Below are 22534 nucleotides of genomic sequence, written 5' to 3' on the forward strand. Positions count from 1 at the left end.
CAAGACAATTTTAACTGAAGCTACTCTTCCAACCCTGTCTGTCAGCTATTGTAAGTTTGTTAATAACATAACAAATTCTTTTAAAATTACATTAAAGTATAATTCTATAACCTGTAAAACTAACATTTGATATACTTTTCCTAATCTTTCAATGCCTTGTTTTTATGACATATATAGAAATATTTATTGAAGGACTACTAAATATCAAACCCTAATACTTTACCATCTTATTGTGCTTCCAGCCATCCTGACACACACAAGTCAAGTGGTTTGCTCAAGGTCGTACAGCTAGAATTTAAAACCTGTGTTTACATATCCGGTATGAGTCCAAAGCTCAATCTTGACGACAAAGCTACAGTATCTGCTTCTCCTCTTACCTATTTAGCGTAGCTTTAACATTTCCCAGAACATTAACAGTAATAATTTACTGGCAACCTGACCTTCTGTTGTATAGATATACCATGATTTACTTTCATATTTACTTGCCATTAGTTTTTTCTTTTTTTTAATAAATAGGGAAGTTGACACGCGCGCACGCACACACAAGACAAACTGGCAAGTAGCGGTTGCCAGTGATCCTCTCATTTCAGTTTCTTAGCTTTCATATACAGTAGAATGAACAATTACAGTAATATAGACCAGAGGAGAACAAAGGTAGTATTGAAGTATAACAGGGACAATCTAAAACAGCGTTTGAAAGCAGAGCTCATGCTGCTCAACATTAGCAGGAAGAAGGAATAGGACAAAAATAAAAGTGAGGCTGTCACAGAAAAGCCAGCTTATTACTAAGTTAGGTTTTATGGGAGGCTGTTAAGTCACACATTAGCAGTCTCACCAATAATGTGACCACATCTGCAATCAGAATTTTCAATAATAAAATTATATACATATATATAACATAATACAAATTTTTTTTCTATCCTTTAATTTCCAAAGCATGTTCAGTCACATTTGACTGACTTGTGGTACATAATTTTCTTTTACAATAGGCCAGGACATCTGTGTTATCCTGATTATACAAAAACAGATACAAAATGGTGTTGAGACTTGCCTGAAATTACAAGACTAAGTGTACACGCATATATATTTTTAAATCTCTTTATTTCCATTCCATCCCTTTGGCTGAACATTATGAGTACAATATCTGACCTTCTTCTTGTATTCCCCTCTCTCGTGGAAGGCATCACTATCCAGTAACCCAAGCCAAATCTCCTTTGTCATCCCCCCACCAACAGTCATCAAATGCTAACAAGACAGCTTCCTAAATCTCTCTGGAATTGATCTCTTCCCCATTAGAGTTCCCTTTTGCAAGTCCATTTCTTCATCATAAGTCTGACATGTGAGCTCTTAATTGCTCTGCCGCAGTTTTCTCTTCTTCAGTCAGTGGTAACAGCTACAAAACAAATGACAAAATCTTTATTTCAAAATCCCTTAAAACAACAAGGTCCTACTGTATACCACAGGGAACTATATTCAATATCCTGTGATAAATCATGATGGAAAAGAATATGAAAAAGAATGTATATATGTATATAACTGAATCACTATGCTGAAGAGCAGAAATTAACACATTGTAAATCAACTATACTTCAATAAAATAATTTTTTTAATTAAAAAAATCTTTAAACACTGCTAAATTAATTTCTGCTTTGTTACACCAATAAATGTTTCCATAAGTTCATACTATGTATGTAATCACAAATTTAGGAAGGCAAGGAAAAAATACATATTGGCTATCTATATACAAGCTACTTTGATGTTTGAGTTTCCAAAGAACTTGCAATTAAATTGAAGAAACAAGACCAAGAAATCAAACAATTTAAGGACAGTAATTTAACAGAACCAAGGAAGTCACATTTGAACAGCATATTCTAAAAGTACTTTGAAAAAGAAATGGGAACAAAAATAGTCTGGAAGTTTCTTCAGAAGTAGAGATTTGGGTTAAATTTTGAAGGATAATTAAGATGCTTTTATCTGCAAGTAATAGAGACACATTTGAAAATGGATAAATAAGAAAATGTATTATCATTGCACAATAAATACAGAAGAAGGGCAGGTTTCAGGGCTGGTTTATGCTCAACAATGTAAGGACTCAGTTTTTTCCATCTAACAGCTCTGATATCCTTGATGGTGGCTTTATCCTCAAGCTGACAGGAAAGTGGCTCTAGCGGTGCTAGGTATCACATCTGTACACAATGTTTAGAAGAAGTAAAGCTTTCTCTTCCCAGGGTTCTCTCAGCAGTGGGGAAACTCTTCCTAATTTCCTACTTTCAGACTTTCCCTCCTCATATGTCATTTGCATTACAAACCTATTCCTGAACCAATGTTAGTTAAAGGAAAATCCATTCCCCTTGCAAATCAGGCACACACCCCTGAAGCTGAGGATAGCAGCAACTTTACCTCAGGCCTGAGTCTGAGGAATGGCACACATCTCAAGAGAGTCAGTAATCTTTTAGGCAGGAAGAGAGAACAGATGCTGAGAAAACAACCAGCAAACAGAATTCACAAAAGCAGGTAGAAGGACTACTAAATATCAAAAGGGAAGGGGACCTCCCTGGTGGCGCAGTGGTTAAAAATCTGCCTGCCAATTCAGGGGACACGGGTTCAAGCCCTGGTCTGGGAAGATTTTCACATGCCGCAGAGCAACTAAGCCCATGCGCCACAACTACTGAGCCTGTGCCTAAAGCCCATGAGCCACAACTACTGAAGCCCACCCTCTGCAACAAGAGAAGCCACCGCAATGAGAAGTCTGCGCACCGCAACGAAGAGTAGCCCCTGCTCGCCGCAACTAGAGAAAGCCCACGCTCAGCAACGAAGACACAACGCAGCCAAAAATAAATAAGTAAATAAATTTATATATTAAAAAACAAAAAACAAAGAAAAGCCGAAGGCAAGTTGTAAGGGGCTTTCACAGAGCACCAACAAACAGGCTAGCTGAAACATAGGGTTAATGAGGAAATAATAGGAGGTAGGACCTGAAGAATCACTCAAATAGTTACAAATCTGCTTAACTATATAGGTCATCTCTAGAGAGACTGCCAAATCTGGAACACCTCATACCTACAGAATCAGAAGCTCTAGGGCAACGCTGTCCAATAGAACTTGCTGTGATGCTGGAAATATTCTGTATCTGCACGGTCCAATCAGTAGATGAAGGACTGAATTTTTAATTTTATTTAATTACTTTTAATTTTAATTTATATAGCCACATGAGGCCATTGGACACCCCACCTGGTTTCGTTTATCAAGCCATCATTTGCCCAAAATGTTCACATGGATAAAATGAAAAACAATCATAGGCCTTACTGCAGCTCAAATAGTAACAGAATTTCCCTCTTCTGTCTCAAAAACAGGAAATGGCATTATTCTGGCAAGACTTTGTTCTCCATGAATCCATGTTTCTCATTGTGATCTCTGAAATTCAGAGAGATTTCAGACCATCTGTTTATAAAATAAAACTTCAAAGAGGTTTTCCAGGAGTTAACTAGTCTAAAATGTGTAGAAATTTTTCTTCTTTAATACAAATGTTTCAGAGCATCGATGGAATACCATACATTCTATCTTTAATGCCTTTTTAATTTTCTATTTATTGCTATACTTTTGTTTGGGAGGGGTTGTTTTGCTATCTTCTATTTGGAACAGGTTTAGTCCTTTTTTTCTTTTGATGGTCACCTTTACAATTAACTATATTTAAGCCTCATTGTCTTAACAGCAACTAAAAAGATCAGGAAATTAATATGTATTCCCTTCCTTCCACCTCCTTTTCTATTCTTATCTCCCTATTTATTTTTTACTATTACCAATTCAAGTTCTTTTAATTCAAATATACATTTTCTGTCCTTCCAAATGAAAAACCACTCAACTTGATAAAAATCATAGCAAGATAACTGAACCGTTTTACTTTGTTTGCTTTCTTTTGTTTATGAATAAAGGACCATTTGCCCTAAGTAGAGATCCCTTTCTTGTTCTTCATGTTCCCAAAATAATTTTAAAAGCCCTTTTGGTTATTTTAGAAGTTTTCAGAATCCTCAGCTCAATCTAGCCTTTGGCTTTCTTAACTATTCTCACAGTTCTGACCATATGTCTAATATACCTCTTTTTATACTTGAAATTCCTTTACACGTCCTTTACACTCTGGGTTCATAGAACTATTTTTGGTTATATAACTCTCTATAGATGCCATTCCCTTTTCTTCCACATTTTGATCATAAAAATTTTCTCTTGGGCTTCGCTGGTGGTGCAGTGGTTGAGAGTCCGCCTGCCGATGCGGGGGACGCGGGTTCGTGCCCCGGTCCGGTAAGATCCCACATGCCGCAGAGCGGCTGGGCCCGTGAGCCATGGCCGCTGAGCCTGCACGTCCGGAGCCTGTGCTCCGCAACGGGAGAGGCCACAGCAGTGAGAGGCCCGCGTACCGCAAAAAAAAAAAAAAAAATTTCCCTTAATTTTCTACTACTATCTCATTTTTAAACTAGTGGGTATAAGACCCACTATATTCAACATTTCCCAACCTGGCTATCATTGATTCTAAAATATGATCTCCTTTTTCAAGGTTTATAACCTGCCTTTCAGTCATTTCTCCTTATTTGTCATCATCTGATCCAAAGTGAAAACCCTTAGCTTCCTACCTTTGATATAATTATTCCTCATTTCAGATACTTCTTTTAACTAAATGAAGACTTTTATAGATATTTAAATGATTTGACATCCCCTATCACTATCATAACTACTTTTCTGTACCACTTTTTTAATCTCATAAATATGCCATTTATTTATTGTATCTAATGGAGACAATTTTTAGTAAATATTCAAAAAATCATTTTTCTCTTTCATTTTTCTCTTTACTCACCCAAATTTATTGTGCTTCAATAAATTCATGGATTTCTATACATATATGTTGATATATACATCCAGAACTACTCTTAGTCTCTCTTCAAGATTTGTTTCCTTAGAACAAGTTTATGTGCTTCTGTTGTCAGGCTCTGATCACATGTACAATGAAGAATATGTGACTTGATTTTATTTATAAAGGTTATTACATCTTTTTTGCATTTTATTTATTAGCAGGTGACGCCACCCATACTATTTAAATTCCTGCTCCCTATTCCCTCTGTGCCCTTTTTAATTGCCCTCCCCTCTTCCACTATTCATTTCTCCATGACATAACACATACATTTAAGGTGTCATTTTACGATTTTTACCCAGGCACTGTTCTCTTTTCCTCCATTGGTAACATAAAGAATTCTTCATCAAATTAACCTGGGTAATCAACCTTTGAGATCTACTCTTGCTGCAAGCCTATAATTCAAGTAACTTAAGCCATAATTTAGTTCAGACTTGGCAAATAAATACCATGTATGCTGCCCCTAGCAGCATGCCACAGCAGATAGCTTTTTTGCCATGCCCAGACACAGCTCCTTAATACAGCATTCTAAGCAGGTGTTACCAGTTAACCGATTGGAGTTAGCACCAGAAATTAAAACCTATTGGACATCTTTTGTCCAGATAATTAAATTCAACTCTATGATTCCATCTACATTAGGCTATCTTTTCTTTCAAAAGCCCTCACCTTTGCATTGTAAATGAAAATGCGAGCAAACTCTTCAATTGGCTGTTCGAGATCTCAGTGCCTAGGTCAGCAGTTCATATTCTTTTTCCTACTCCAACATATCTAAAGAGTTTTACACATCAGTGATAGAGGATTACACTAAATGAGATTCTTACAGTAAATGAGAAGGGGGTGCAGAATGGAGGAAGAGGATGAAGGTCAGGCTTACCCAAGTCCACCAACCCAACTGAAGAAAAGGAGAACTAAAAAAAAGTCACTGGTATAGATGCTTTCTAGATTTCTCAGTCTCACTAGTTCTTACAGGAACCAGCAGAACTGGTAGATTTAATAAGTATTAGTAAGATTTCTCTTCTGCCATGGCTACATAATCCAAGACAGCATACCTCTTCATTAACCATGTCAAGTCCACCTGCTCATTTTAAAATAAAAGGAGGGAGACTTCCCTGGTGGTGCAGTGGCTAAGAATCCACCTGCCAATGCAGGGGACAAGGGTTCGATCCCTGGTCCGGGAAGATTCCCACATGCTGCAGAGCAACTAAGCCCACGTGCCATAACTACTGAAGCCCAGGTGCCTAGAGCCCGTGCTCTGCAACAAGAGAAGCCACTGCAATAAGCCTGCGCACCACAATGAAGAGTAGCCCCGCTCACCGCATCTAGAGAAAGCCCGCGCACAGCAAAGAAGACCCAACACAGCCAAAAATAAATTAAATTTATAAAATAAAGAAGATGAGAGCTATTATACTTCAGGGAATCAGGAAAATCTCATTTCTATCAACAGTTCCAACTGCTGAATTTCAAAATGAGAGTTACTGGGGATTTATCTTTCAAAGAGAAATTCAGAATTAAAATTCTACAAATCCAACAGGTCAATTGAAAGCATTACCTTCAGGTCTGTTTGCTTTTGTAGTTCTTGTATCAAGGTCATAGTCTTATTGAAAGTAGCACAAATGTGGCTCTTAGTCTCTTTATGCTCGACAGCAATTGGTTTAAAGCGTGCATGCAAAGTTTGATATCGAGACTTTATTGCTGACAATTCCTTTAAGAGTGTAACAGGATTTTTCTACAGCAGGAAAAAAATTAATATATATTAAACCTGGAAAGGAAAAATTAAGCTTCTTTTAAGAATTAAAATATATACAGCACATTCTACCATCCATTTAATAGAACACTGTATTTAATACACAGCTATGGGACAGAGGATGGGAGGAAGGAAAAAAGAGAGAAGTATAAGACCTACATCCTATTCTCAAGGAATTTAAAGCCTAGGCACAGAAATAACCCCTCCCCTGCACACACACACACACACACACACACAAAACAGCAATATTAAACAGCAAATAAGGTCACATTAGATATGTAATATTTGATGTATAGCTCACAATAATTAATTACACCATACTTCTAAAATACAGTTCTAAATGTTATTATACAGAAGGTGATTTAAGGAACTATGATTTGTTGAATAAGACAACTTGAAACCACTTATGATGAAATTCTTTTTTAATTAATTTATTTATTTTTGGCTGCATTCAGTCTTCATTGCTGCACACATGCTTTCTCTAGTTGAGGAGAGCGGGGCTACTCTTCGTTGCCGTAAGCGGGTTTCTCATTGCGTGGCTTCTCTTGTTGCAGAGCACAGGCTGTAGGCGCGCTGGTTCAGTAGTTGTGGCTCACAGTCTCTAGAGTGCAGGCTTGTGGCGCACGGGCTTATTTGCTTCGTGGCATGTGGGAACTTCCCGGACCAGGGCTGGAACCCGTGTCCCCTGCATTGGCAGGCAGATTCTTAACTACTGCGCCACCAGGGAAGTCCTGAAATTCTTAAATACACTGTCATGGGGCTAAAGTATGTATGAGCACCAATTCACTGACCTCACTATACAAAATGCATGCCAACTCAAGCAACTATATTTATAAATTACATTAGTTTTTCAAATTCATTTTGGAATATAAACCACTATTCCATAAAAGACATTTCAACTGGGTGCTTTCTGCCACTTGGTTATTCTTTTCATTCCCTGGTGGTTTCTTAGCAAACCCTCCAATACTAGCTATTCCAAACTTTCTCCACTCCCTCCAGTTCCCATCCACCCCTTCTTGGCAAAAGACCTCACCCCAACTACTTTACTGAGAAGACAGAAACCATCTAGGAGTTTCTACTCCTGCGTTTTCACTGAAAATGAAAACACTTTGGACATTCTGATCCTTACTTAGCCCCTAACACTACCACTATTTTTTTTTAATAAATTAGTTTATTTATTTATTTTTGGCTGCATTCGGTCTTCTTTGCTGCACACGAGCTTTCTCTAGGTGCAGCAAGCGGGGTCTACTCTTGGTTGCAGAGCGCAGGCTTCTTATTGCCGTGGCTTCTCTTGTTGCGAGGCACAGGCTGTAGGGACACGGGCTTCAGTAGTTGCAGCACGCAGGCTCAGTAGTTGTGGCTCTCGGGCTCTAGAGCGCAGGCTCAGTAATTGTGGCGCATGTGCCTAGTTGTTCCACGGCGTGTGGGATCTTCCCGGACAAGGGCTTGAACCCGTGTACCCTGCATTGGCAGGTGGATTCTCAACCACTGTGCCACCAGGGAAGTCCCACTACCACTATTATTGTTGTGTCCTCCCCATATCCTCCAGAACCTTAAATTTCCTATATTTCAATAACCTTTTCATACCTCCCTCTATACAGACCTCAAATATTTATAAATTTTCCCTATACTGAGGGGAAAATTAACTCTTCTCTTGACTCTGTTGCAATTCAAAACCAGTTTCATTTTTCTTACTCCATTTGCCACCAACCTTCTAGGTCCTATAATAATACATTTCCTAGGCCTTTTAATAATAAATAGCCCTGGGACTTCCCTGGTGGCACAGTGGTTAAGAATCCACCTGCCAATGCAGGGGACACGGGTTCAAGCCCTTGTCCGGGAAGATCCCACATGCCGTGGAGCAGCTAAGCCTGTGCGCCACAACTACTGAGCCTGCGCTCTAGAGCCTGTGAGCCACAACTACTGAGCCTGTGTGCTGCAACTACTGAAGCCCGTGCCCCTAGAGCCCATGCCTCGCAACAAGAGAAGCCACAGCAATGAGAAGCCTGCGCACCGCAACCAAGAGTAGCCCCCGCTCGCCGCAACTAGAGAAAGCTCTGCGCACAGCAACAAAGACCCAAAGCAGCCAAAAATAAATAAATAAATAATAATAATAGAAGACCCCATAGACCAGAGTCCTTTGCCAAATTATTTTAAACAATCAAAAAGTCAGACTTGCTCTATAATTTTGATATCCCTCTTTTTGCCTCTCCTTATTTCTTTCCTATTCTAATCTTCTTAAAATGGACTCTTGATTTCCACAAAACTATAGTATCTTGGTTATCTTCCCACTCTTCAAGTATCTCCTTTGTGGACCCTACCTCATGGCTATAGTCAGAGGCTCAGTTCATGGCCCTCTACTCCCCTCTTTGGAGATTGATAAATAAAGATGATTCTAACAGGAATGAATAAGAACAGAAAATCTAACTTAAAGACTGTTAAAATAACTCTGCAGAGAGTGACCAAGACCTATGGCATGAAGAGTAGAAGCAGGAAAAGGACAAAAGAGACACCATAAAAAAGTTAAGAAAACTTATAGTATGTTTGATATGGGCAAAGAAATATAGATGACACCAAATGTATAGTCTGGCAAATACTGTATATTAAGATGCCTTTTGGGATATCTACTCAGTAAACACCCCAATGACACTGAGACCTGTACCCTAACCCTTCATTTCTCATAATGTATCTAGATATTCTAAGAGATTGCCAGTAGAAAAACTGGAAAATACAGTCAAAAAAATATCCTAAAAAGGAGGGGGGAAATAGACAAAATTGAAAGAAAAGATAAGAAAAATAGAGGATAGATTCAGGGAGTCCAATATTTCAGTAATGGGAAAGGCCACAAAAGAGGATTTCTTTTCTTATGAATATATAGGTAAGAAAAGTGATATGACTTTAGATTCACGTGTTTCATATTTAAAGAGCCCCACCAAGTGACAGCACAGTTAATGAAAAGACCTATATCATAATTATAAAATAATTATAAAATTTCACAGCATAGATAAAATATTCTTAAAGTTCCAAGACAGATAGGTGTGCTGCAGGATTTGGGGGCGGGGGGGGGGGGGGATGGAAGGTATAAAATAAGAAGGAAGACAAATACAACCGATCAGGAATTAGAATGGCATCTATTTCTCAACAAGAACACTGGAAGCTAGGAAACCACAAAACCATGATTTTAAAATTAAGAGAAAATAATCTCTAATCTAGAATTCCATACTCAACCAAACCATCCATCAACTAAAGGATTAAATAAGGGTTAAGTAAATACATTTTCAAACATCTGACATCTCAAAGAGTGAAATATATGATCCAAACTAAAGGGAGTAAAACAAAGGGAATTACCAAAATTATGTTAAAGAAATTCCCAGCCATGCAGGAAGCCTGTAGAGCCGAAGGTTAGATTGGAGCAAGAGGACAGACAGCACACAAGGGATGTGGAAGAAAATGAAACTTAGGGATCATGTGATGTGTCTGACAATGTTGACAGGAGTTTAACAGTTCTGGTAGAAAAGTCTGAGGCTGAATTAATGATAAATGCATAGAAAAACTAAGAAAATTGAAGGGGAAAAAAAGAAAACAATTATTAGCTCCAGAAAAACAAGTTGTGTAAGAAAGGAAAAGCAAACATAGTATATTGCACGACTTGGATAAAAGCAATATTTGCAGAGCCATAATTACTGTGATCTGAATGTGTCCCTGCAAAATTCATTTGTTGAAACCTAACCCCCAAGGTGATGGAATTAAGAGGTGGGATCTTTGAGAGGTGATTATGTTATGAGGGTACAGCCATCACGAATGGGATTAGTGCTCTGATAGAAGAGGCCTTAGAGAGATCTTCCCCTTCTGCCATTTAAGGATACAACCAAAAGTCTGCAACCCAAAAGAAGGCCCCAGGGCTTCCCTGGTGGCACAGTGGTTGAGAGTCCGCCTGCCGATGCAGGGGATACGGGTTCGTGCCCCGGTCTGGGAGGATCCCGCGTGCCGCGGAGCGGCTGGGCCCGTGAGCCATGGCCGCTGAGCCTGTGCGTCCGGAGCCTGTTCTCTGCAACGGGGGGAGGCCACAACAGTGAGAGGCCCGCGTACTGCAAAAAAAAAAAAAAAAAAAAAAAAAAAAAGTACCCAGTCTACTATTTTGTTATAGCAGCCCCCAAAACAGACTAAGACGTAATAATATAAACAAATACTGAATGATATATCCAGAAATTGTGAAGATGAGGATACTTATGGATAGTAAAGTATTTAATCTTTATCTTCAATAACAGGAAGTTATTAATAATAACAGCTAAAATATATCGCATATTCTGGACCAAACAGTTCTAAACACATTATGTATATATATAATTTTATTCTCTCTTAACCTACAAAGTAGGAAGTAATAAACCATTTTATAGATGAGGAAACTAAGTACAGAGAGGTTAAGTGACTTGCCTAAGATCACAATGCAGAGCTGGGATTTGAACTAGAATAGTCTGTATCCAGGAAATCAGTAGATATTTCAGATCAGAGGAAAAATAGCAATATAAGCATACTACTTAGAAATATAGAGGTAAATACAAGAAGATGCTGAAATAAAAGTGTGAAACAAGGAATTACTATTTGTAACTATGTACTTCTGTTACTTTTCTAATTATTTATAAAAATTAATTTGACAAAAATAAAAGTTTCAGGTTGGGAGGAAAATTGATTTGAGGGTAGAGGACATCAACTGTGAGATGGCAGGGGATCAGGCAATTATAAATGATCTTTAGAATGGAGCTCAGTAGTGAATTGATCAGAGAACTGTACATATAAACCATAAGAATAACGAATTCCCCAAATATTGATACAAATTTATAGGGGAAAAAATGTGTTAAGAACTAATCCTGATGATCTCCCAAACTAGGAAAAAAGAAGGAATTGGTGAATAAGGTGTAAGGAATAAACAGCCATAGAGCTAAGAGTTAACGTAGGGTAGTTAGTCAATTACCCATACTACATGTTTTGTGACAGTAACTGAGTCTAGTAAAATTGAGATGGCAATGATTAACTCAGGAAACGTGATTTTAGGACTTAGCACCACACCACAGAGGAAAACATTATTGTGCACACAGCCTGTTTTGAGTGACTGGCTTCTTGGGAGCCACTGTGTTCTTTTATTAGTGTTTGCAAACTATTCTGCACTTTATTTAATTTTGTGCCTATAACATTTCAATTCGTTTTAGGGTTTTATTTATTATAAATGGGTGATCACTTTTGGTAGCTCACAAAAATATACAAGAAGTGTTCTGGTTACGACAGTGCTAGTGATGAGGAAGAAGAAAAGCCAATATGTGAGCAAAAAACTAAGTCTTTTGAAAGAAACAAAAGGAAACATGCCATTAATTGTGTTACTAAATTTAAAAGAACCTACAGGACTTCCCTGGTGGCACAGTGGTTAAGAATCCGCCTGCCAATGCGGGGGACACGGGTTCGAGCCCTGGTCCACGAAGATCCCACATGCCGCAGAGCCAATAAGCCCGTGTGCCACAACTACTAAGCCCACGTGCCACAACTACTGAAGCCCACACGCCTAGAGCCCATGCTCCCTCTGCAACAAGAGAAGCCACTGCAACGAGAAGCCCGCGCCCTGCAACAAAGAGTAGCCCCTGCTCGCCACAACTAGAGAAAGCCTGCATGCAGCAACAAAGACCCAATGCAGCCAAAAATAAATTAATTAATTTAAAAAAAAAAAAAAAAAAGGGGGCTTCCCTGGTGGCGCAGTGGTTGAGAGTCCGCCTGCCGATGCAGGGGACACGGGTTCGTGCCCTGGTCCAGGAAGATCCCACATGCCGCGGAGCAACTAGGCCCGTGAGCCACAACTACTGAGCCTGCACGTCTGGAGCCTTGTGCTCCGCAACAAGAGAGGCCGTGATAGTGAGAGGCCCACGCACCGCGATGAAGAGTGGCCCCCGCTTGCCACAACTGGAGAAAGCCCTCGCACAGAAACGAAGACCCAACATAGCAAAAACTAATTAATTAATTAATAAACTCCTACCCCCAACATCTTCTTTAAAAAAAAAAAAAGGGCTTCCCTGGTGGCGCAGTGGTTGAGAGTCCGCCTGCCGATGCAGGGGACACGGGTTCGTGCACCGGTCCGGGAAGATCCCACATGCCGTGGAGCTGCTGGGCCCGTGAGCCATGGCCGCTGAGCCTGCGCGTCAGGAGCCTGTGCTCCACAACGGGAGAGGCCACGGCAGTGAGAGGCCCGCGAACCACAAAAAATAAATGAATAAAAAGATACATGGACCCCAATGTTCATAGCAGGACTATTTACAATAGCCACGACATGAAAGCAACCTAAATGTCCATCGACAGATGAATGGATAAAGAAGATGTGGTATATGTATACAATGGAATACTACTCATCCATAAAATAGAATGAAATAATGCCATTTGCAGCAACATGGATGGATCTAGAGATTATCATACTAAGTGAAGTCAGAAAGAGAAAGACATATCATGATATCAGTTAATGTGGAATCTAAAAAAAAAATGATACAAATGAACTTATTTACAAAACAGAAACAGACTCACAGTCATGGGAAACAAACTTATGGTTACCAAAGGGGAAGAGGCGGGGGAGGGATAAATTGGAAATTTGGGATTAACGGATATATACTACTGTATATAAAATAGATAACAACGACCTACTGTATAGCACAGGGAACTATACTCAATATCTTGTAATAACCTATAATGGAAAAGAATCTGAAAAAGAATATATATATATGTATGTATGTAAAACTGAATCACTTTGCTGTACACCTGAAACATTGTAAATCAACTATATGTCAATTTAAAAAAAAAACATGCTAAGTGAAAGAAACCAGACATAAAAGGCCACATATTGTATGATTCCGTTTATATGAAATGTTCAGACAGCAAATCTGTAGAGTTTTCAGAGACAGAAAGTGGATTAGTAGTTGTTGGGAGCTGGCCAGGGGCAGGAGAAGTGGTTGTTAATGGGGAGAAACAGCTAATGGGTATGGGTTTCTTTTTGAGGTGATGAAAATATTCAAATATTTATTGTGATGATGGCTGTACAATATACTAAATTACTAAAAATTCCAATGAACTAAATATACTAAAAACCACTGAACTGTATACTTTAAAAGGGTGAATTTCATGGTATGTGAATTATAGGTCAATAAAGCTGTTTTAAAAAAAAAAGGTGTAGAATAGAAAAACAACTGGAAGTGTAACTAAAATGAGAGATGGAAGGTGGAAGAAAAGGGGAAGCCCCACATGAAATGTTTTCCACATGGTACTCGAAAGATACTGACTCAGATGAGTGCTTTGGCCAGTCAATTAGGTGGTACCACTGGACCAGAATTGGTTGGTTGTTCTTCAGTAAAAGAGAAAAGAGGAAAAGACAAAGAAAAAGTCAAGTCAGCTAAGGAGGTAGAACAGTTAAAACTGTACTCCCATAGAATCCTGGCATTCCATTATTTCATGTAAAGCAGTAAAAACTGAACATTCACAATGCTTTCCCAATTTTATATAAAATGTTATTTTAATTTGCACTTCCACTCAATTCCTCCCAAATTTTAATTGTATAAATTTTTTGAGAAACAGTAAAATATGATATTTCTTGTCTGCTAGCAAATGCTATAAAAGATAAACATTAATGATTTAACTGGTAAATTAATATTTTAAGTGCTAAATTAATGTTAGCAGACAATGCTTAAAAATTGTCTGCTTTATCTCTATAGATAGGCGTGTATACATGTAGTTATAATTTATGGCATATAAACAGATAATATTTATAATCAACCTAAACTTAGAAATAACTAAGTACATAATTTTATGCAAAAATCACAGTTCATGTATCGAATTTAATAGTATATCATCATCTTCCTCAGAGAATATCATCACTGCTAGGATTTCTCCCCTCTTATTTAACCACTGCCCTAGAGGTATCTATATTCTCTCAGAATTTCAGAGGCTTCCATAGTGGTTTACACCCCTGTACTCAATAATTCTTATTTATGGGTTAAAAAAAAAAAGAGGAGCCACAAATTTCCTTGACTATGGGTATAATCTCTCCAATATTCTGTGACCAAGTTTCCAACACAAAAAAGATTCTATAAATTTAATAATGTAATTGTTATAATCTACTACTATTAGAAATACTATCAGAAAATCTTTTAATAAAATATTCTGTTAAAAAGACATTTCTTTTTCCGATTACCTTGCCTGCTGAATCAGGATAATTAGTCTTGATTTCATATTCCAGCCTGTACTGAATGTAATCCAGATCAGAGTCAGCCTTCTGGAACTAAAGATCAGCAGAAATAATTATTTCATGAACCAAAAGATGTATTACTAAACATGATACTGTATCATATTTTAATATGATATACACTGATTTTGAAAATATGGAAATAGAAAAGTATACAGAACCTCCATAATCTAGAACATTGGTCCCCAACCTTTTTGACACAGGGACCAGTTTTGTGGAAGATGATTTTTCCACGGAACGGGGGAGTAGGCGGGGGTGGGGATAGGGGATGGTTAAGGCTGTAATGCAAGGGATCCACAGATGAAGCTTCGCTCGCCCACCACGCACCTCCTACTGTGCTCACCTACTGTGCAGCCTGGTTCCTAACAGGGGGTTGGGGACCCCTGACCTAGAATACCCATGCCCTATTAAGAACTAGCAATGGCTTCAAGAATTCCCTAAGGTTACTAACACTCTCATCAAATAGGCAGTTTTTCTACCTCTGGTAGGATACATGGTTTCAAATTAAAACACTGAACAAACTTATTTTCAGGGATACTCCGGCTGTTAACATAATTTGCAACCCCATTAACCAAAGAACTACAAATATGTGCCACACAGACCAAAACTGGAAGGCTTAAAGAGTCATAAATTACACACAAAAAGCTACGTTAATACAGGAGTAGCAGTCCGAATAACTCCAATTTATTTAACCTGGGTCCTAGCGTGGGACCTTGATCTGCAGTAAACTTCTAAGAGAGAAAAAGCAGAAAACTTCCATAGGCTGTAAAATACTTGTGCGTACATAGAGAAACGTTGGGAAGGATATATATCAGGGTGTTAAAAGTGGTTTATTTCTGAATGTGATATAATCTACAAATTATTCTTAATTTGGGGGAATTCTACATCTTTTACTAGATCTTAAAGCATGTACTGCCTTGAATTTGTCAGGGAAACAACCACCATCCTTTGAGTTTACTGTGAAAGGCAAAACATGATTTCCTCAGGGAAGGTCTCCTGTTCATAGCCCACAGCTGAGAAGACTTTCTGACCTTTCTGTCAACTTAAGCTCTGGACTAAAGATTGCTTCTTGAAAATTTGGATCCTTAATGGAAAAAGTATAAACCAACAAAAACTGTTAAAAGTAGTTCTCAGATCCAATGAGAAGCAGTATACAGATATTTTTATTATACAAAAAGTAAACCAAGGATTCTACTTTGGAAGGTAGAGTGAGGAAGAAAAAATGGTTCTCAGAAGTTAAAATGCTTCTGAAGTCAGAAGCTGTCACTATTGAACAGAATTTCAGAAAGAGATAAACTAAAGCTTCCATCACTAATAATTTCTCTCATCATTGGCCTAAATTTGATTGGAAAACTTTGCAATTAATAAAATTCTATCTTTATAACCAAAAACTTCTAGAGTAGAAATTGAAGAGTCAGCCTTTGTTTTTAAAAATTTTCCAATAATCAGTATCTGATTTGCATCTCTAACATCAAGCAGTTGCTATGAGCCAGAAAAACAAATCTAGAAATTCTCTATTTAAAAAGTGTTTATAATGTTTTCCAAAAACGGAGGCATTTCATTTGTCATATATACTTGTTCTATTAGCTGCCATGATTAAATCTATCAATAATTAGACTTCTTTAAGCATATTAGTAATTACTATATATGTATGTGTGTATATATAAAGAAATTCCTGTTGGCATAATTCCCACATTAAAATATGCTCAAGAATTATCTTTTCCTTTATATAGAAAAGTACACTAACCTGTATGACATGTGGATGGAAAGTAGGGGGAGGGGATGGGGTAGAACAAATCAAATAAAGCAAAGGCTCTACACATTGAAGACCTGATTTGTTTTAATTATTGAAGTAGACCACAATTCTGTAGCTTTATGTATAATTCAAGGCCTGTATAACATGCTAACGCATAATTTTAAATAAAAGTTTTTAAAACTTATTAAGTTACCACAAAATTCTTAGGATTATGGGATTTGTTGCTCCAGGGTTACCTTAAAATAGAATCTCTATTCTAGGAGCCCTTGTTTATGGAACAGATATTCTTAAGCCTATGTTTTTGTTTTTTTTTATTAATTTATTTATTTTTGGCTGTGTTGGGTCTTCGTTGCGCGTGGGCTTTCTCTAGCTGCGGTGAGCGGGGGCTACTCTTCGTTGTGGTGCGCGCGTGTCTCATTGCAGTGGCTTCTCTTGTTTTGGAGCACCGGCTCTAGGCGCAGTAGGCTTCAGTAGTTTTGGCACACAGGCTAAGTAGTTGTGCCTCACCAGCTCTAGAGCGCAGGCTCAGTAGTTGTGGCACACGGGCTTAGTTGCTCTGCGGCATGTGGGATCTTCCAGGACCAGGGATCGAACCCATGTCCCCTGCATTGGCAGGCGGATTCTTAACCACTGTGCCACCAGGGAAGTCCCAAGCCTATATATTTTTGTTTGTTTGTTTGTTTGTTTGTTTGCGGTATGCGGGCCTCTCACTGTTGTGGCCTCTCCCGTTGCGGAGCACAGGCTCCGAACACACAGGCTCAGCGGCCATGGCTCACAGACCCAGCCACTCCGCGGCATGTGGGATCCTCCTGACCAGGGAACGAACCCGTGTTCCCTGCATCGGCAGGCGGACTCTCAACCACTGCGCCACCAGGGAAGCCCAATGTTTTTTAACTTGATATTTTAGTTCTGCTTAAATTTATCTAGTATAATCCCACAGTCCATTTAACAATGTCTTCTCTTCAAGAGAGTGGTTTCAGCTATGGCTTCACGTAATACCTGGGGGTCCACAACGTACTAAAATCACCAAATAGTACCAAAAAGAAGTGGTTCCTTCCCTTAAGTAATTTATATTTTAATAAGATACCAGGGGCTTCCCTGGTGGTCCAGTGGTTAACACTCTGCGCTCCCAGTGCAGGGGGCCCATGTTCAATCCCTAGTCAGGGAACTAGATCCCACGTTGCACAACTACAAGATCCCGCATGCCACAACTAAAATCCCGCGTTCTGCAACTAAGACCCAGCACAGCTAAATAAATGAATAAATGAATGAATGAATAAATAAATAAATAAATAAATGATACCAAAGAGTGTGCTTCCAATCAATGGCATGATGGAGCCGGCTAAATTTTTAGGCATTTTTGCAAGCCAATTGTTAAACACAGCCATCACTAAAAATTAAATTATTAAATTTACAACTAAATAAATTATTAAAAACAAATATATACACAAAAACCATAACTTCCTAGTTATTTTACTATATTTTACTCTTATCTATGCTCTTGAGGTCTATCATATCTATACAGTGGAAATATATCACATGCTACTATTGCATGTCTTTCCAACTCCATTTTCAGTGACATCATGCTGATAGCTTAAACTCGGCTAAGGTGGAAATATATACACCAGGGAAATTGGCAAATGCTAAAATTCAGGACTTCCCACTTTCCCACCACAGCTGCACTTATATGTATACCACTGCTTTCAAAAGGTTTTTAAAAAAATTTCCATCCCTCCTTTAAGTAATATACCCACACTTCTATTTGGAAAATATTTCAGAGAACAAATAGAATTTTAAACAGATTTTAAAAGACAGGGGGTACAGGGAATTGGGAGTTATTGTTTAACATGTGGAGTTTCAATTTGGAAAGATGAAGTTCTGGGGATGGATGGTGGTGATGGTTGCACAATGATGAGAATGTACTTAATACTGCTGAGTTCTTTACATTTTAAATGCCTAAAATGGTAAATTTTATGTGTATTTAACCACAATTTTAAAACTTTTTAAAAAGAGGAAAAACAGTTTGAGAGTAGAATGTTATCCTCCTTGAAGAACTGAACAGAACATTTTGTGATAAAACCTAGGGGAAGTATTTACTTATTAGCGAAGTCAGTGGGCTATGGATTAAGCAGGGGACAAAAAAGGAAAAAGGGTGCCAATGCAATGTTGAGAAAGAGAAAAACAATGAAGATTCTCTGATCTGAACCCCTCATTTTATAAATGAATAAATAGTCTAAGTGACTTCCCTCTACTTCTATTTTCATTACTCTGTTTTTATGTAGTTAGACCAAAGTTATACATGACATTAAATCCAATAAGAATCACACAGATGGGGGAAAAATGTAAAGACTTTACCTAATATTAAATTTAAACAGTTTTTTTAAAGTTTTAAATCTAATATCTCTGCAGTTAGTCCATTAAAAAATTCTCTCTGAATATAACCTGGTAGTCTGGTACAGAAGAAAAGAACATAAGAGGATTGAGATATGTGGCAGAAGTTCTAGTTCTGGTCTCACTAACCAGCTATGTGGCCTCCAGTACCTTCCCTCTGAGTCTCTCCTATTAAATGAGAGAGATGGAAATCTAGTCCCTTTCAACACTAAACTTCTATTATATCATTATACCACAAATAAACCAAAGTTTAATTTGTCAAAATGTTAAAATTAATGAAAGTGTTTCTTTTTTCTAATATATAAAAACTTGGGGCTTCCCTGGTGGTGCAGTGGTTAAGAATCCGCCTGCCAATCCAGGGGACATGGGTTGGAGGCCTGGTCTGGGAAGATCTCACATGCCTCAGAGCAACTAAGCCCGTGCGCCACAACTACTGAGCCTGCGCTCTAGGGCCTGCGAGCCACAACTACTGAAGCCCGCATGCCACAACTACTGAAGCCCGCGTGCCACAACTACTGAAGCTGCGTGCCTCGAGCCCGTGCTCTGCAACAAGAGAAGCCACACCGCAATGAGAAGCCTGTGCACCGCAACAAAGAGTAGCCCCCACTGGCCGCAGCTAGAGAAAGCCCGCGCGCAGCAATGAAGACCCAACGCAGCCAAAAATAAATTAAAAAAAAAAAAATTTGACCTTTGAGTTTCAGATTTTAATGTATGTATTGAAAAGTAGCTTCTACTATTTGTTTTCTTCCTAAACAAAGATGACTGTTGCTTCAGTTTCAGCTGCATCATTTCTGCAACCTGCCCATTGTTCTTCCCAAACACCAAAACCCTATAAGCAATATTGCACTACTCAGAACTATTTACACAGCAGAGACAATATCGATAGGGTTCTAGGATCTGGTGATAAACAGGAAAATTTTTAGTTACACGGTAGGAAATTTACTGACCAATTATGACAGTCTCCAAAACTCATTAGTGTCTGATTAATGGAACAAAATGATATTGCTAAACTTCATTCACATTGGAAGCCTTGTAAACAATGAGGTTGCTGTTTAATTAGTTTTAGCTACCTGTCTTATTTTTAGGCATATTAGAATATTTAAAATAAAACTAGTGAATTTTTTAAAGCCCAAGACATTCATATTTCATATTCACAGTTTTTCTCTAAATCAGTAATAAAAATAAATGGGAAAAGTTTTATATCAATCCTAAGAGTGGTAAATAAAATATGCAATTTAGCTGGGAAAAGTCCATGGAAATCAATGTTAAAGCCCCAAAGACCACCAAATTACATTCTGCCAATTGGACATCCTTCGAAGAAGACTGCGATTGTAAGGACGATACTGTACAAATGGGAAAAAAATACTTCAGGAAATAATTTAGAGTTTTAGAGAGCATGCCACATATTTCACAAACACAACATTCCGTCATACTAGTTTTTATTATGATAAGCTTAAGGCTTTAGATAAAAGGCACACTGTATGACATACCACTCAAGTATTTGGCAGCAAGGAGAAAAGAACATAATTGCAGTACAGTTTAAAAAAACAGTTCCTCTTTACAAAACCCGTAGATTCCCACTGCCACAAAAATGCTCCCTTTCAAAAGGACCAGCTCCAAACACATCGTCTTCTGAGAGAGCCTGTCTCAACATCAAAACACAGGGAAATGAAGGGGGAAAGTACGGCAGCCTTGCCTCTGGTGAGAGGAGTTGGTAGAGGTATGTTCTGGACTCAGTGGCTAGGCTTAGAAATACATTTTCCATAGAAACATTGTTTTAAGGGCAAATTAGGTATCTTAACACTCCTAGATCTAGGTTAGCTGTATTATCAACCAAAGAAACTACTTAAAGCACCCCTTTCCTTACATTCTCATCTCTCCAATACAGGTTTAGAAACACCTTTATCTACTCTCATTTTATTTTTTTCATGGATAAAGTTTACCAAGTCATGTCTTATATTACAATCGTTTGTTTGCATGGTAGTGTCACCATTTGATTTCAAGTTTCTTGCTGGCAAGAGACTTGTCTTTTCACTTCTATATCCCTGGTTTTTAATATGCAGTGAAAAAAGGGAATAAAGAACATTTATTCATTTGAAAGAACAGCCTGGGAATCCAACAACATTCTAAAGCCTGTTTTAATAAATATTTCAAGCTCTTAACCAGTTGAGCGCCACCTCTAATGTCTACACAATCAAAATTGGTTTTTTGTATATTTCTGCCAAAGAGTTGACTATTATCCACGCTCTTCCAGAGAGAACAAACACATGTCTATGCTTGTCTGAAACAGATAAGCAATATGCACAAGCACCCAGTTACAGACATGTTATTTCAGGCAAATAACAACATCAAAGCAGAAGAAAGTGTGAAGTTTCAGGTTCATCAGTTCCTAATCGGCAGGCTTTTATGTGACAATTAAGAGAGTAGTACACATGAGCCTGACTTTATCAGTTAAAGTAGTCTACTTAACTTTTCTTAAGCTTTCAGGATCTTAGGTTATTTATGTTAACTGTGCTATGGACACATAATAGACTACAGGGACAGATTTTGATTTTCATAATATATAGAATGAACCTGGTTTAGAAAAAATAAAAATATACCTACAAAAGAATCTAGAATAGGGACTTCCCTGGTGGCACAGTGGTTAAGAATCCACCTGCCAACACAGGGGACAAAGGGTTCGATCCCTGGTCCAGGAAGATCCCACATGCTGCAGAGCAACTAAGCCCGTGCGCCACAACTACTGAGCCTGCGCTCTAGAGCCCACTAGCCACAACTACTGAGCCCATGTGCCACAACTACTGAGCCCACGTGCCACAACTGCTGAAGCCCACACACCTAGAGCCCATGCTCCACAAGAGAAGCCACCGCCACGAGAAGCCCACGCACCGCAACGAAGAGTAGCCCCCGCTCGCCACAACTAGAGAAAGCCCACACGCAGCAACATAGACCCAACGCAGCCAAAACTAAATAAATAAATAATAAATACATTTTTAAAAAAAGAATCTAGACTATACAACGTAGTCCTTTTTTTTTAATTAATTAAAAAATTTATTTTTGGCTGCTTTGGGTCTTCATTGTTGGGGCTGTGTTGCTGAGTGGGGGCTTCTCTTCGTTGCAGTGCACAGGCTTCTCATTGCAGTGGCTTCTCTTGTTGCGGAGCACGGGCTCTAGGCGTGCAGGCTTCAGTAGTTGTGGCACGCGGGCTCAGTAGTTGTGGCTTGCGGGCTCTAGAGCGCAGGCTCAGTAGTTGTGGCACACAGGCTTAGTTGCTCCATGGCATGTGGGATCTTCCCGGACCAGGGATCGAACTCTTTGTCTCCTGCGTTGGCAGGTGGATTCTTAACCACTGCGCCACCAGGGAAGTCCTCCTTTTCATTACTATTTTTTTAAAGACTTCTCTGTTATTTATGGTATCCTATGCCTTATAAATAAATAGGGCAATAAAGAGTGTAGAACACAGAAATCAATATATAA

At 38.5% G+C, this 22534-nt stretch overlaps 1 protein-coding gene across 1 annotated transcript in view; it reads right to left on the reverse strand.

Moving 5' to 3' along the window:
• Nucleotides 1–898: 898 nt before the first annotated feature.
• The window catches only part of SKA2 (spindle and kinetochore associated complex subunit 2), a 28334-nt gene continuing 6698 nt past the window's right edge, over nucleotides 899–22534 (reverse strand). Inside the window, 2 exon segments of the mRNA XM_029213233.1 lie at nucleotides 899–1393; nucleotides 14860–14946. Coding sequence (XP_029069066.1) covers nucleotides 1381–1393; nucleotides 14860–14946 — 100 coding nt within the window. The 3' untranslated portion in view covers nucleotides 899–1380.

The sequence above is a fragment of the Monodon monoceros genome, unplaced genomic scaffold (assembly GCF_005190385.1).
Source record: "Monodon monoceros isolate NGI ecotype Baffin Bay Population unplaced genomic scaffold, NGI_Narwhal_1 Super_Scaffold_9, whole genome shotgun sequence".
NCBI lineage: Eukaryota > Metazoa > Chordata > Mammalia > Artiodactyla > Monodontidae > Monodon > Monodon monoceros.